The 16,110-nt window shown below is 59.1% G+C and overlaps 1 protein-coding gene and 1 long non-coding RNA gene across 10 annotated transcripts; one reads left to right on the forward strand and one right to left on the reverse strand.

The window, feature by feature from the left end:
• The first annotated feature begins 3,224 nt into the window (after nucleotides 1-3,224).
• UAP1L1 (UDP-N-acetylglucosamine pyrophosphorylase 1 like 1) lies at nucleotides 3,225-15,884 on the forward strand. 9 transcript variants are annotated; one of them, XR_014247638.1, is made up of 11 exons: nucleotides 3,225-3,707; nucleotides 4,370-4,574; nucleotides 4,803-4,978; nucleotides 5,296-5,468; nucleotides 5,681-5,874; nucleotides 6,340-6,480; nucleotides 7,062-7,247; nucleotides 7,828-7,894; nucleotides 8,280-8,550; nucleotides 8,965-10,063; nucleotides 10,239-10,278. XR_014247638.1 is itself a non-coding variant. In XM_082402562.1 (11 exons), the coding sequence occupies exons 1-11, from the start codon at nucleotides 3,419-3,421 to the stop codon at nucleotides 10,272-10,274; spliced, it is 1,785 nt and encodes a 594-aa protein (XP_082258688.1). In that variant the 5' UTR covers nucleotides 3,225-3,418; the 3' UTR covers nucleotides 10,275-10,278. The 9 variants fall into 9 exon arrangements, 6 of the variants coding, with proteins under 6 accessions (XP_082258688.1, XP_082258690.1, XP_082258689.1 ...); XM_082402562.1 differs by having other exon boundaries at nucleotides 10,017-10,063; XR_014247639.1 differs by lacking the exon at nucleotides 10,239-10,278 and having other exon boundaries at nucleotides 8,348-8,550; nucleotides 8,965-9,105.
• Nucleotides 10,624-16,060, reverse strand: LOC309633593. Its single transcript, XR_014247641.1, has 3 exons — nucleotides 15,979-16,060; nucleotides 13,418-15,211; nucleotides 10,624-10,730 (listed from the first exon to the last, which is right to left on the reverse strand). It is a non-coding gene; the product is annotated as an uncharacterized lncRNA (long non-coding RNA).
• Nucleotides 16,061-16,110: the final 50 nt, after the last annotated feature.

Here is a 16,110-nt window from a genome sequence, read left to right on the forward strand (position 1 = left end):
CAGGCCAGCTAGGCAGCCGTGTGTACCGCTGCCACCACCGCCCCTGCTTCATTTCCAGCTGGGATGTGGTCACTCCGTCTGGTCAGTCTGGGAGGGGCCAGGGCTTAGCCTGCAGTCCAGCTCTGGGAGGCCATCTCAGGACCAACCGGTGGAACCCCTCCCCCAAACCAGGGAAGTACCCAAGATGCTGTCTGCCTGGGACCCCTGCCTTCGCCACAGCCTGTCCTCAGACCCTGCCCTGCTCCATCCCCTCCCCTGACAGTTTTCTACACACAGCTGGCACCTTGCCACTGAACACTGCACATGTGTTACTTGCTGCTTTAGAAGCAGACTGTCCACCTTCAGGGGTAAAACAGCAAAGAGTCGCCAAACACCTCCTCCAGACAGGCTGCTGGCACAGGGCTCGGCTCCACCCTCTGGCTGGCTGCCTACCTGGGTCTCTGTGTCCTTGGGCCCCAGGCACTGGTCTGTGTCTCAGGCTGTAAGGGCAGCTGCCCTGGCCAGGGAGTGTCCTGGGTCCATTTCTCCCCTGGGGTTACCCCTCAAAGTGAGGACTCTTTTGTGGTAAGGAATCTGGGGGGTACCTAGAAAGCTGTGAGCCTGGAGTCACCCCATGGAGACTGGTCCGTCCCTGCCTTCCCAAAGTGGACCAGCCAAAGTCCCAGGGGGCATTCAAGCCATTTGTCCTGCAGTTCATCTCCCCCCTCCTTCTCTGCTTCCAGCAACACCTACCCCCCACCCCACTCCCCTATCCTTAGGGTACCGGCATTCCCTCACCTCTGGGCCTTTGCACTTGGTGGCTTTCCTACCAGGAACACCCTTCCTGTTTGCTCCTGGCTGAGCCCTGTGCTCTTTGGAAGCAGGGCCTGGTCCACAGTGGTGCTCAGTGGAAACCGTCCTGGAGGTTGCAGCAGAAAGAGCATCTTTGTGTGGGATGCCAAGCCAGGGGGAGGCCTGTGTGAGGGGGAAGCCTGGGGACAGCTCTGTGGGGATCAGTGTGGGTGTGGAGGCCGGCGGCCAGCGAGCGGTGCTGCTGCCTCTCAGGGCCACGTGACCAGCGGGACCCAGGCTAGACTGGGGCCCTTGTGAGCCTGCGCCCGCTGTGTCGCGGAAGCAAAGGCCTCTCAGGGCCTCTAGGGCTGTGGGGAAGGTGGCCCCCGCTGGCCCTTGGTCTGTGGGCTTTCCGTGGCCCCTGGCTAGGCGCTGGAGGAAGGCAGGGAAGCAAGTGGAGTCAGTGCCAGCTCTGGACGTGGGACTAAGGCGTGGCCCCTGTGTCCTTCTTATCCTGAAGTCTGATCATTTCCTCCTTCCAAGCTGCTTTCCAGCCTGGCCCACTTTCCCACCGGCAGCTTTCAGATTTGCTGTCACCTGGGGCGGTTTCCCAGAGCCCCGGGCGAGGCAGGTCCTCTGCGGCCCTTAAACTTTCTGAGGTAGCCACCTTAGTTGTACCTTTCACCGTGCCAGCCTGGAGCTCCTTGGAGTGGGCAGGGGCCCTGGGGCCCTCTGTCCCCACCCAGCACGGGGTGTGGGAGGAGGGATGGGCACCTGCCTCCAGTCCGGAGCGGACCCCAGGGCTCTCTGGCCTCCACTCCCACAATGACAACCAGGAACCTTGTTGGCCTTGGGGTCCTGCTCCCCCGAACCCTTTGGACTAGGCCCTAGGACAAAGGGAAGGTGGCTTCACGGCCACAAGCGTGCCCCTGGCAGGGGTCCGGGAAGTCGCCGCCCGCCTCTGCCTCCTTGCTACTCCCGCGTGTCTGCGCCCCCGGCTGCCCGGGTGGGTCAGCTCCCGTGCTCTTGGCCCTGCAGGTGCCTCTGGCTCCCCAGTGCCGATCGCCCCAACCCTGCTGATCTCAGTTTCACCCACGCCTTGAGGTGGGATTTAGGGGCTACCCTGACCAACATGGACCCCAAGTTGATGTTCTGACACCTGCCTTCCAGGGCACGTGTGCAGGGGCAGTGAGAGCTGGGTGGACTCTGGCCTGGGCTGTAGAACCTGCTCTGCTCCCTGCTTCCCTGCCTTCCACGTCCAGCTCCAGCCTCTGCCCCGGGCTGCCCTTCACTGCCACAGGCTACAGGAGCAGACCATCCACTCATTCAGCACGTGCTCCCGAACAGTTGTGTGGCCCAGTCGCTGCGCTAGGCTTGGGGTCCAACACGTTCGTTCCGTTAACAAACACTGACTGAGTGTCCACTGTGTGCCGGGCGTGGATCTAAAGTGAGGGACAGAGCAGTGAACCAGACAGCATCCGGCTCTCATGGGGTTTACTTCTCATGGGGAAGTCAGGCAGGGGAGAATGTAGAAAGGCACGAAGGAACAGAAAAGGATGGGAAGGTCTCCCCAACTGTGACTTGTGAGGAGAGATCTGGCAAAGTGGGGCAGGAAGTCACGTGACTTTCTGAGGAAGAGCCATTCAGGTGCAAAGGCCCTGAGGCAGGCTGACTTCTTTCAGGTCCAGGAGAAGGTACAGAGGGCCCCAGGAGGCTATGAAGCGCCACCTCCTAACCCAGGAAGGGTAGTGGAAGGGGTGGGGCTCTATGGACAGAACCTGCCTGCCAGGACAGGCAACGGCCTTAACAGAGGTTCCCTGGGACGGGCTGGGGGAGATCTTACTTTTCATTTTGGGTCCTAAAGCACCATTTGAACTTGTTTTAACCATGGGCATGTATTACTTTCAGACTTAATAAAACTAGTTTCTAAAAGAAAGTTTTGTCTTCAAGTGGCTGAAGCTACTCTTTCATATTTTTCACAAGGGAGTTTGTAAACAGCAAGATGTTTAAAACCAGATAGTTAAGTAACAAGGCAGGGCGAGGGGCAGCTCCTGCGTGGTTCCGGTCACATGGCAAGGGGAAGGAGGAGGGATGTGAAGAAGGGAGCCCCCAAGGAGGCAGGGTGGCCTTCTGGGGGGCCTTGGTGACATCCAGACACCCGGCCCCTCTGGTGATCTGGCTCTGTCCTCCCCAGCCCAGCCGTGAGTCGGCTGGCCTCTTCACTGAGCCCCGGACTGTTGTCTTGGTAAATGCAAACAGGTCCACAGGCAGGGACAGACCCTAGCCTCTCCCTCAAGTGCCCCCCCCCCCCCCCCCCGCCCCAGGGCTGTGGGCAGGGAGATGAATTAGAACTGAAGTCAGTCCTCCTGAGCCTGAGTGGGCAGGGGCGGGGCTCGGCGTGGCTTCCGGGGCCGAAGAGAGGCGGGGCGGATCGGGGGCGGGACCGGGTCGGGATCGGGGCCGAAGAGAGGCGGGGCGGGCGGGGGTCCGCGACCCGGCCGGGCTGGGCCTGGGCGGGGTCAAGGCGGGGCACCTCGGGCCCGCCCAGCTGGGGTCGGCACCGCCCGCCGAGTCCCGTGACGCTGGTCCGAGAGCGCGGGTCACGAGTGCCAGCGCGGCCGACGGCGGTGGCGGCGGCGGCGACGACATGGCTTCGGAGCTGGACGTGCGCGCCCGGCTGCAGCGCGCCGGCCAGGAGCACCTCCTGCGCTTCTGCGCCGAGCTGGCGCCGGGGCCGCGTGCCGCGCTGCTGGCCCAATTGGAGCCCCTGGAGCCCGAGGCGCTGCGCGAGCACTGCCGGCGCGCGGCCGCCGCCTGCGCGCGCCCCCCGGCCCCCGCGCCTGACCTGGCCGCGCGCCTGCGGCCCCTGCCTCCCGAGCGCGTGGGCAGCGCGAGCGGGGTCGCCCCCCAGACGCGGCGGCTCTGGGAGGAGGAAGGTAGGCGGGGCGGGGGTCCAGGCGGCGGGCGCTCCCGGCCTCCGGAAGGCGGCCTCGCCCGCAGAGCGTGGCGACAGGGGAGGGGGTACTTGGAGTTCAGTTTGCCTTCTTCGTGAAATCGACGCTCTCACACGCACCAGCTCGGGGCTGGGGTTTGGAGCCCCCGAACGCTGCCGTGCTGGCAGCCGCCCCTAGGCCTCACTCCCCGCGGAGAGTGCTTTGTTCTGGGCACGCCTGGATGGCCAGCTGCCCAGCCCACGTATTGACAGCAGGGGCCCCCTTAGACACTTGCACACGCTCCTTTTCACACCAGCGCCGGCGCAGCTGCGCTCTTTGCCTCTTGGCCTGGAGGTGAGGCAGTCGCTCCTGCAGGGGAGGCTGCCCAAGGCCCCTGCTGGACAACTCCGGCCGGGCCCACCCGGTGTTTCCTCTGAAGGACCTAGGTTGGGAATGAACCCAGGAGGATATCGTCAGTACCTTGGCGGGGTCGGGGCAAGGTTAGGTTTGGGTGAGGCCCAGGCCCAAATCAGAATGTTACCTGGATAGTTCTGTTCTGCGGCTGTCAGATGGCTCACCGTCCCAGGCACAAGTTTGGCTCTAAAATGAAAGGGTGGTTGTGTGACGGGTTCCAGGCATCCCCTCATGGCACCCCATGCCCCCAGGTTTCCACCAGATCGCCCTGAACAAGGTGGCCGTGCTGCTGCTGGCTGGTGGGCAGGGCACTCGCCTGGGCGTGACCTACCCCAAGGGCATGTATCAGGTGGGGCTGCCCAGCCAGAAGACCCTGTATCAGCTGCAGGCAGAACGGATTCGGCGGGTGGAGCAGCTGGCTGGCGAGCGCTATGGGACCCGCTGCACCGTGCCCTGGTGTGCCCTCCTGCGTTACCTTGGCCCCAGAGTGATCCCCCCCGTGTAGCCCTAGTCCTGCTCCACACCACGACTTGAACCCCAACCCCAGCACAGCCCCGGACAGAGCCCAGCACCCACCCAGGCGGAGGCCTGACCACTGCCCTAAGGCTGCACCCTGATGTCAGCCCATCTACCAGAGGGGCCAGGCCCTCCGAAAGCCTGGCTCAGGCTTGCCTCCCCTTGCAGGTACATCATGACCAGTGAGTTCACGCTGGGGCCCACAGCCAAGTTCTTCAAGGAGCATGACTTCTTTCACTTGGACCCCAACAACGTGGTCATGTTTGAACAGCGCATGCTGCCTGCTGTGACCTTCGATGGCAGGGCCATCCTGGAGCGGAAAGACAAGGTTGCCATGGCGCCAGGTACACCCCATCCCTGAGGCAGGGAGGGTCCGCCTGGCCTAGAATGTGGAGCTAGCTAGGGGTCAGGATGCCTGGGACAGACGCCAAAATATGCTGCCCAGAGGCCGCATGGTCCTGAGCCAGTGGCCTTCCCTCTCTGGGCCTTGATTCCCATGTGTCATGTGGAACAGCCACAGGGCTATTTGGATGGCGACAGAGAGCGGCCTCAGGCACAAGGTCCAGCCCCGGGGGATCTCGCCTGCCTCTGGCGCGCCCTCAACTAGCTGGCTGAGGCCGGCAGGAGCCCTTCCAAGACCCTTTGCTTTCTCCCTCTGCAGATGGCAACGGGGGCCTGTACTGCGCGCTGGCGGACCACCAGGTATTAGAGGACATGGAGCGGCGCGGAGTAGAGTTTGTGCACGTGTACTGTGTGGACAACATCCTGGTGCGACTGGCCGACCCGGTCTTCATCGGATTCTGCGTGCTGCGGGGTGCCGACTGTGGAGCCAAGGTGAGCCTGCCGCCCCCTCGCGTCACCCCGCCCCTCGCGTCGCCCCCGCTCCCTCGCATCGCCCCGCCCCGCCCCTCGCGTCGCCCTCGCCTCTCCTTTCGGCCTGCCCTCCACGCCCCGCCCTCCTCCCAGCCCCTGGCCCCGCCTCCTCCTTCCCGCACGCTGGGCCCCGCCCCAGTCAGCCGTCCCCGCCCGTCCGGTCGTGGCCGCAGGTGGTGGAAAAGGCGTCCCCCGAAGAGCCGGTGGGCGTGGTGTGCCAGGTAGACGGCGTCCCGCAGGTGGTGGAGTACAGCGAGATCAGCCCCGAGACGGCCCGGCTGCGTGCGCCCGGAGGGGGCCTGCTCTACAACGCGGGCAACATCTGCAACCACTTCTTCACGCGAGACTTTCTCCAGATGGTCACCAGGTGTGCAGGGCGACCAGCCGGGCCACAGGGACTGGGGGCAGACCTGAGCTGGGTGGGACTGTGGGGTGCGGTACGGAAAGGGTCTTGCGCTCAAACAAGCTGGAAGCAGCGGAGCGCTCCAGTATCTGGTACAAGGCTCTGCGGCCGAGTGGGCGTGGCCCTGCTCCGGGGGCGGGGCGGGGGGGGGGCCGTTGCCCGCAGGCACCACGTCCACCCCGTGGCTTGCCAGTCGCCACTGGGCTTGGGCAGGGATGTGGCCGATGGGGCCCAGCTCTCAGGCTGGGGTGCATGAGGATGCCTGGCCCTCCAGAGACAGGGCTCAGCCCCCACCGCCCTGTGCCTGCTGTGTCCATTTGTCCATCTGCCCACCTGCCCCGGCTGGCCGGGCATGGGGGAGGTGGGCTGGGGCTCCAAGATGTCCTGTCTGAACTGTGTCTTTCCTCCCTTTGGCCTCCTGTCCTCTAGGGAGTTCGAGCCCTTGCTGAAGCCACACGTGGCTGTGAAGAAGGTCCCCTACGTGGACGAGGAGGGGAATCCAGTAAAGCCACTCGAGCCCAACGGGATAAAGATGGAGAAGTTCGTGTTTGATGTGCTCCCGTTTGCCAAGTTAGTGGAGAAGTCATTCGTTTTTTCCTCTTTCCCTTCCCTGATTTGGTGGTGGTTCTGAGGCCCAGCCAGGCAGGGAAGTGGAGGCTGGGGGCTTCACAGTGGGAGTGCCCTTTCGCAGGGGGGAGCTGGGGGGCTGCAGGCGGGTCTCAGGGCAAGAAGGCCAGAGGAAGCAGCCCCTGGGGTGGGAGCACAGGGAGCGTCTGGGGCAGTTGGAGCCCTTGGGGTTGTGGACTTTGGGGGACACCCATGTTCTCTCCTGAGCCCTCCATCTGCCCCTGGCTGGGAGCTAGGAAGCTGTTTCCAGGCGAGGTTGCTGGGGACTCCCAGGGTATGTGGCCCTCACCCTGGGGGGTGGGGTTGGTGGGGAGGGGAGGGAAGGGAGGACTAAGGGCAGCTCCGGGATCTCAGAAACAATCAGAAACAAAGACTCACGTGGTGCCCGGGGGGCCCTCCGCAGCCTGCTGCCTGCAGACCAGACCCCCACGTAGTCCTGTCACCCGGCCTGGCCTTCACCTGCCCAGGACCAGGGTGTCTGGGCTGGGAGGTTGGGTCCCCAGCTGTCGTCCCCGCCTCCCCAGGAACTTCGTGGCCTTCCAAGTGCTGCGGGGGGAGGAGTTCTCCCCTCTAAAGAACGCTGACTCGGCTGAGAGAGACAACCCCTCCACGGCGCGGCGGGCCCTGCTCGCTCAGCACCACCGGTGGGCCCTGCAGGCGGGAGCCCACTTCCTGGACGCACACGGGGCCCGGCTCCCCGAGCAGCCCAGGTGAGTGTGGGCTGCAGGGTGCGACCCGAAGGACAGGATGTCAGGGTGTCGCGGCCCAAGTGCCAGCCCCAGGGCCCTGCTGGCTGTGCTGTGGTCTGAGCTGGGGTGGGCGCTTCCGCCCTGGCCCCACACCGAAGGCAGGTGGCTGTGTGCCCAGCCCTCAAGCTCTGCTTAGAGCCCCACGGGACATGGGGGTCACACCTTCCCTGCTCATCAGAAGCTCTGAAGCCAAGACCCAGGCGTGACATCCAGAAAGCGGCAGGCAGGTCATTTTTCGGGGTGTGGAAAGAATAAGACTTTAGGTGTCTCCTTCTGTGATTGTCAACGGCCGCCCCCTAAGCCTGGTTGCCTGGGCTCTGTGTGAGATGCCTGCGAGGGGCGAGGAGGGTTTTCCAGCCCAAGTCAGAGCCTGCCGCTCGGGTGGGGCGGTGCCCGGGGCCCAGCTGTCCGCGAGGAGGGCGGCGGGTGTGGTGGACAGCCTGGCCGGGCGGGGACTGGGCCAGCCAGCGTGGTGGGTGGTGCAGGGGAGGGCCCCGGGGTACGCACCCCCCGAGCAGATGGTGACAAGTGCACCCCCCAGCCCACCCGGCAGTGGAGAGCCTCCGGCCATCTGCGAGATCTCGCCCTTGGTGTCATACTCCGGAGAGGTGAGAGCCGCCAGGCCCATCTGGGGCTCTTCTGGGGTCGGGCTTGTGTGGTTGGAGGACGGGGGTGAGGTGGGAGCTTCGTGGGAAGTCACAGCTCTGCCTCAGTCGACCAGCGGGGTAAATGGTCCCTTAGTTGCAGAGGACTTTCTGAGACGTGGGCTGCGGTGAGGTGTCGAGAGGCCTCGGGGGGTCAGGGAGGACAAGCCAGGTTCATCGGAGCCTGGGGTTTGGGCCAGTGGGAGCTTCGCTGGGGCAGGAGACCTGGCTCCCCTTTCTCTGGAGAGTTCTGGCCTGCACTGTGGGAGGGCTTGCCCTGACCTGAGATCTCAGGACATCCAAGCCTTGTTCCTAGAAGCCTCTCTATCCCGCCCCTCGCTGATTCCAGGCTGACTTGGCATCTCACCCGGAGCCCAGGGGCTGGATACCTGATCATCATGACCTGCTTGTTTCCAGGGACTGGAGGTGTACCTGCAAGGCCGGGAGTTCGAGTCCCCGCTCATCCTGGACGTGGACACGGCCAGGACACTGCAGGCCTGACTCCCTCCTAGACCTGCCAGCTCCGGGGTCCCCAAGGCTGAGGACGCAGCCCCGGCCTGGGCTCCAAGGAGGAAAGCAGGCTGCTCTGAGTTTCTGGCTGCAGAACATGGACCACAGAAGTAAGCATGCTGGTTCACTCCACGAGGGTGGGAACTGTCCCGCCACCCGGTCCCCTGGACCCAAGTGACCCCAGGCCTGCTGTGGGCCCACTCGGCCTCTCTGGCTTTGCTCCTGCTGTGGGGTCTGGACCGCAGGCAGAGGGACTCAGGACCTTGCGCAGCGGGGCTCAGAGGAGGCTGATGGGGGGCCCGAGGGAGGTGTGGCGGCATCGGCTGAGAGCCGCACCGGCCTGTCTGAGCTGAGACCTGACGGGGCAGGACGGGGCAGGACGGCGTGGTGGCTCCTCGGCCCCAGGCGAACCCGCGTGGTGAGGAGGAGCAGCAGCCGCCCCGTGCTCTTCTGCGGAGATGAGGACGGTGTCCTCCCCTCACAGGGCGGCAGGTGTGCAGCAGCTGCCCCTCCCTCCCTGGCAGCTGAACCTGGGGGCCGCAGCCCAGCCCCCTTCCGCGCCCGGCTGAGACCGACAGCGGGTCGGGATGGCTCTCCGGAAGCTTGGCCTGCATGCCTCGCACTGAGTGCTCTGGAGTTCCGCCCGAGGCCTCAGCCCCCAGGAGCCAGTGGGACCGGTGCCGATGCTGGAGGCTCCCATGGTGGTCGATTAGTCTGGAGTTTAACCAGGAGGGGCGCGCCGTCCCCGCCCAGCCTGCCGGTGGCTTCTGACAGATCCCGGGGCTCACGCTCCGCCCCTGCTCTCTGGGGAGGGGTGGGGGGCGCAGCCTCCGTATTTGGGGCCATGGCCCCCTTGCTGCACCCCCGCAGCCTGGCCGAGGCAGGGAGAAACCAGCTGGCTCTGGTCTCTTGCCCCTGGCGTGGCTGCTCGGGGTCCCAGTGCCCACTTCCCCGTCTGGAGGGCAGCACAGCGGCACCTGCCTCTTCCTGCTGCTGTGAAGAGCATCCTGAAACGCGGCCCGCTGCTTAGCCGAGGCCGCCTGCCCCCTTGCCGCCCCGCAGTCCGCGCGCGGCCATGCTTTCCCCGGGAAGGCTGCTGTCCGGCGGTGGGTCCGGAGGCGGTGATCCCTCCAGCGACTTGGAGTGGACGGGGGCTGCGTCCACGCCTCCCGGCCTGGGTGTGATGGCGGGGTCAGGGCCACGCCCAAGGCCCGCAGGACGACTTTGCATCCATCCAGGCTCTGCCGCGCTTTTCAAGCCTCAGAATCGAACCTTGTGCCTTAGTTTCCTTCTCCCCGCTGCTCCACAGGCAAGCAGAGGGCCTGGGGCAGAGGAGGGTCGCCAAGGGGGAGGCCGAGGTTGAGGCTCCCGCCACGGCCCAGGGGCTCCTCACTGCCGCACCAGGACACCCAGCAACCTTTTTTCTACGCACGTAGAGCTAGTTGGGTAAACTGTTGAAGCAGCTCGCTTTCGAAAAACCTTTTTATTTTCACGTGAAGTTTCACACATGGCACAGAGGGGTCCGGGGTACCCTGCACCGAGTTTCCTGCAGTGCTTGCATCTTCCGTGATGCTAGGACACTGTGACCAGGAGACCCTGCTTGTGCCGAGTCCTTTCTCACAGGTGAGGCTCCCTGTGCCCGCTTTGCACTCAGGGGGCAGCCCGGTCGGTGGGTCCCTTCGCCACAAGGGCCTCCCTCCTGCTCCCTTGAGGGCCACACGCCCCCACCATCTCTAACCCAGACGGCCGCTAGCGAAGCAATTGAGTTGGAAGACGGCAAACCCTCGATTTTCCACAGAATGTGGGGATTTCCAATAAACACGAGGTGCTGTGATGCAGCCCGGCCTGGTGACCGCAGTTTCTGACCAACACGTGTGGGAGCAGCACCGGCTGTTCCGAGGGCTGCGTCCATCCAGGGGCTGCAGCCTGCTGGGCCCCGTGGGAACAAGAGCCCACAGGCTGTGCTGACCCCGCTCTGGACTACCCAGGAATCTCCCCCATGCTCCGTCTAGCTCTTTCCCAGGGTCTCAGGGGAGCCCGAGGGGACCTAGTGGGTCTGGCAACCTGGGGGCGGGCCCAGAACATGCCCTTTGAACCAGGTCTCGGGGGTGGGGGGCTCCTGCGCCCTCAGGTTTGACAGCCTGTGACTCACCTTCCTGCACATGCATTCTCCAGATGCCACCGTTTCCCTGGTAACTCATTGCGCAGGGTGGGGTGCATGAGGGCATCGCTGGAACTGCCAGCAGAGCTGTGTGTGGGAGAAGACCCGAAGAGACCCCAGGGATGACCCCTAGAAGGGAAGGGGCAGGATGGGAGGAAGATCTTTCTGGAGCGGGTTCAGACAAGCCTAGGTGCTGAGCAGTAGGTGCGCGTGTGGGGGAGCCTCCTGAGGCCCAGAAATGCCACAGCTGAGAAGGCAGGAGGCAGTGGGCTCCCCACGGAGGGAGTGGGCAGCCAGGCCTGCAAAGCACCAGGGAGGGGGCCTGAAGGGGGAGCTTGCTTGCCCCTGGGTCCCCCACTCATCCCTGAACAGGAGGAAGGCGACAGCCCAGCCAAGGAGACTTGTCACCACCCTGAACTCTGTTTCCTCCCATGGACTTCCCCACAAGTGAAACGTCCCCTTTTCTTCCGCAAAGTAATGGTCCTGTGCTTCTCTGCACTTGGCTGTGGTTAGCCATAGTTTGCACGTCCTGAATTCTAATTCCTCTGCTATTCCCAGATAAACTCATTTTGCTGGTAAAATAACTAGCTGCTTTACTTGTAAAGTGGACATTACTTGGTGTCCAGAGGTGGGGTCTGAAGGAGGCGAACCCTGGGGGCTGACGGCCCTGCCGCCACATGCCCTTGGCCAGTCTCCTCTGGTGTTCAGGCCCTCCTTCTGGTTGAGCTCTCTGGCTTTATTTGGGATCTATCTGTTCTGTTTTTTTGCATGTGGGGAAGGCTCTGTCCTTTTGCTGAATACTTGTTCGTTCTCCTTATTGGAAATGTGCTGGAATTTTCCTGAAACTCCTTTGGGGTCGTGTTATTTAGGATCTTCTCTTTTGCTCTCGAGAAAACCTCTGAGAAATGCGGTCCCAGTCATCTCAATGCCGTAAGTGCGGTCCCTCTTCAGGAACCTCCGCTGGTTTCATGTTTAAAAACTATGGCCCCTTAACCAGAAATAATTCAGAACACTAGTGGCCATTGTGGGGAACTTTGGTTTTCCCCAAACTTGTTTGTCTCAGAAATCAACTCAAAGCCATGGCTCTGAAACTAAACAGACTGAGTGGGATGGTTTGTTGTTGTTTTTTTTTTTCCCCAGCCTGTGGGATCTTAGTTCCTCAGCCCAGGGATTGAACCCATGCTCCCTGCAGTGGAAGCACAGAGCCCTGACCACTGGATTGCCAGGGAATTTCTGGGATGCTTATTTTAATTTGTACCTTGAGGCTTCCAAACATATCCAGGACTCTAAAATTGCCTCTTTACAAAATAGCACTTCTAAACTAACTAATGGAGGCTAGCAAACACTTGAAAGAACACGAAATGGTTTCTGAGGCCTTTCCCCTCCCCTCCTTGTGCCCCCAGCCCCGCCTTCACTTCACCCTCTGCCATCCTCGCCTCCTCTGGGCCTCCCACCCCCTCCTCTTAACCCTTCTGCTGAACTCCCCTTTTCCTCAAAACCTCTCCCCACTTCCCCCTCCCCTGAACTTTATTAAAGTTAAACCTTCTGGGGGTCCAAATGCTAAAGCCCTAGTTTTTTATGTTCCCTGAACTAAGTAAAGTTGAATTGTTAGCCATCCATAGTCAAAGATTTTCTGAAAGTAACTGAGAACACCCATAGGTTTGCTGAAGAATTTGACATTAGTGATTCAAACTTGTCAACCTGGCTTCTCAGATATGTATCAATTAGTCCACAGGCTTATTAGTGAAGGTCAGGCCCCATACTGAATGAAACCAAATGGGAATCTGGAAGGGATTTGGAAAAACAGACCCTGACTGTTGACAGGCCTGAGGACTTGCTGGAGATCTTTACTGAACATTTCAAAAGCTTTTCCTAAGCTTGTTGATGGGAACAAAATTCAAGCTGGCAGGCAACGACCTGATAAACGTGTTCACAACTATTATAGTTGACTTCAGGTTGTCCTTAAAGAAAATTGTGGTCTTCCTCTGGAGACTGAATCTGTAACCGAGCAGGACTCTATGGGGCCTTCCCAGAACAGCCCCTCTCCCCCACCATGTCCTCCACCTGCCTCTTGTCTGTAGAAAACCTTTAGTCTCCCAGGCCTTCCCCGAGTTCCAAGAGTACATTTAATCAGAGAAGTGAGAAAATGCAGAAGAAAGGAAAACAAGCAATACCAAAAAACAATAGTTTAGCCATTAAACAAAGCCAAGGACCTTTAGTTCCTCCTCAAGGGCTACAGATAATATTCTGAGCCATGTTCGTGAGCTGTGTTGAAGATACTAAAAAGCCCACCAGGTGGAAGAAGTTAACTGTATGCTGTCGCTCCAGCATGTAGACCCCAGACTGGTTGGAACCAGAAGGTTGATGATGCTGACTCCCAATAACCTCACCACCAACCAATCAGAAGAATGTCCAAACTTCCCACCAACCGATCAGAAGAATGTCCAAACCTCCCTCGTGGCGCAGTGGTTAAGAATCCGCCTGCTGATGCAGCGGACATAGGTTTGAGCCCTGGTCCGGGAAGATCCCATGTGCCACGGAGCAACTAAGCCTGCGTGCCACAACTACTGAGCCCGCGTGCCTAGAGCCCATGCTCCGCAACAAAGATGAGCCACTGCAATGAGAAGCCCGAGCACTGCATCGAAGAGTAGCCCCCGCTTGCCGCAACTAGAGAAAGACCGCACGCAGCAATGAAGACCCAATGTGGCCAAAAACATTTTTTTTTAAATCAGTAAAGTTATTTAAAAAAAAATGTCCACGAGCTGGTCACACACCCCACAACCCTCCTCCCTCACCCTGTCTTTAAAAACCTTTACCTGAAAGACTTCAGGGAGTTCGGGCCTTTTGAGCACCAGCTGCGTGGACTCCTTGCTTGGCGCCTGCAATAAACGCCACCATTTCCTTCATCACACACTGGTGTCAGGAGATCGGCTTTACTCCATGGATGATCAGACCCAAGTTTGCTTTGGTAACAAATCCACTCAGGTAGCCTTTAACTCTGTGTTCATTAGCAGGCGTAACTGGGATCCTTCCCTTCTAGATGAAAGGACCAGGGTTGAACCGGAAACCACGTCCACTCCAGATTTAGCTAATTTAGCCACCAACTCATCTGCACTCTATTCAACTGAAAGGAAGTCCACTCAAACCCTTAACCTTCAACTCCAGCAAATGAAGGTCCCTAAATAAAACCCAAATCCTCCTAATTCCTGCTATTATTGCAAAAAGCCAGGACTTTGGGAAAAAGATTGTCACAAGTGTAAGTGCCTCAAGTGCCTTCAGCCCTCTAACCAGCCTTTCCAACGCCCTCCTGACCACCACCAACGGGCCTCTGAGGAACCACAGGGGTTCTTCCCAACCCTCCCTCTTCATCAGCTCAGAAAAACAACTCTCCAGATTGGGAATGAATCTCTTTTGGCACCAGAGCCACGCTCTCAGTTCAACTGCGGTAAAGCAGCCCCTGCCTCAGAGCACGAAAGTGATCCAAATAGTGGGGGTCTCTGAGGAACCTCAACAGGGTCCTGTCTCTGAACCTGTTCCTTTTTGTTTAGGCCCCTGAGAGATACCCACACTTCCCTCCTTAGTCTCTCCGCCCCTATTCATTTATTGGGCCAAGACGGCTCAGCAAATATGCTGGAATTTCTTTCTCCCAAAATGGGAAATAATTCTAGAATTTCACAGTAACAGTCAAAATAGCCAACCAGGTGAATTAAGTGACACTTCGCTGTCTTTGCTTTGTCTCTGACGGTCCTGGAGCTGATTCGGGAGACGCTGATCATTTGTCCCTACTGAGTCAGCTACCATCCTCCTTATGGGCAAAATCTCCAACTGATATTGGCAAAATCCACAGTACTCTTCCCATTAAGACTCAAATAGGCCCCTCGAAACCTCTCCCCAGAACTAATCAATAACCTATGAGTAAAGAAGCCCTTCAAGGTATAAAGCCCATAAGAGGATTCCGAGGCTCAGAGCCTCACTAGCCCTTGCGCTAGTCTCTGTAATACTATTAAATATAACCTGTGAGAAAGCCCAGTGGCCGAGGATGGAGGTCTGTCCAGGACCTGCAGGCAATAATCAACGTTGCTGCCCCTCGACACCCTGTTGTTCTTAACCCCCATACTCTACTAGCATCCATTCCTACTGAAAGCAAATGTTTTCGCTGTAATTAATCTATGCTGTGCACGCTTTGGACAGGCACACCTCAGAGAGATTGCGGGTTTGGTTCCAGACCATTACAAAAAAGCGAGTATCACAATAAAGCAAGTCACATGAATGTTTTGGTCCCAGTGCATATAAAAGTTATGTTCATACTCTTCTGCAGTTTATTAAATGTGCAATAGCATTGTGTCTAAAAAACAATATACATACCTTAATCTAAAAATACTTTATTCCAAAAAATGCTAACCATCATCTGAGCCTTCAGCAAGTTTTAATATTTTGCAATAGTAACATCAAAGATCACTGACCACAGATCACCATAACAAATATAGTAGTAATGAAAATGTTTGAAAAATTCCAAGAATTACCAAAATGTGACACAGAGACAGGAAGTGAACAAATGCTGTTGGAAAAATGGCGCCCACAGACTTGCTGGATGTAGGGTTGCCACAAACCTTAAATTTGAAAAAAACACAATATCTGCAAAGTGCAATAAACCAAAGTACAATAAAACGAGGTGTGCCTGAATTCCAGCTGATAAGGCTAGCTGAGACCTTTTCAGCCTTCACTTGGGAAGGACAATACATCTGGACATTAATGCCCCAAGGTTTCACTGAAATTCCTTCTTACTTTTCACAAGGCTAAAAGGCTGATTTGGATGATATGTTTCCTGCAGGCTCTACTTTATTACAACATGTGGATGATTAGCTGCTCTGCTCGCCTCCTCAAACCTCTTCACAGGAAGACATCATCCAACTGCTAAAACTGTTGGTTTCAAAGGAGCATTAAAGCCTCCAAGGAAAAACTGCAGTTGCTCAAACTCAGGATCGCTATTTAGGGCACCGGATCTCGGAACAAGGACGCATTAGGATCCAGGTAGGCTTCATGGCATTCTGAACTTCCCCAAACCTAACACTAAGCCCCACCTAAAATGGACTTTCATACACAGCAGCCCTTCCCAACTTCCCTTTTTTCTCTGCAAAGTACTATTCCTTTCCCTGGTCTCGACATGGCTATTACAGGCCATATTTGCACACCCTTAACTGCAATTCCTCTGCCATTCCTGAATAAACTCATTTTGCTGATAAAATAGCCAGCTATTTTTAAGGTTGATAGGTCAATGGATGAAAACTCCCAGAGCCTCTGACTCTGCAACGGGCCCCCCCGTCCTCTCGCTGACCCCGGCCCCCCCCAGGCCCCAGCCCCTCCGGGTCAAATCCACCTGGTGGGGGAGGGCGGGGTCGAGACCTGGGGTCCGGGGCGCAGAGGCACCCCGCCGACATGGCGGAGCGGTGGCACACCTGCCCGGTGTCAGCGCCAGCCCGAGAAGGCCCGGCCCATCCCACGGCCCACA

This window comes from Balaenoptera borealis (genome assembly GCF_965194805.1).
Source record: "Balaenoptera borealis genome assembly, chromosome: 8".
NCBI lineage: Eukaryota > Metazoa > Chordata > Mammalia > Artiodactyla > Balaenopteridae > Balaenoptera > Balaenoptera borealis.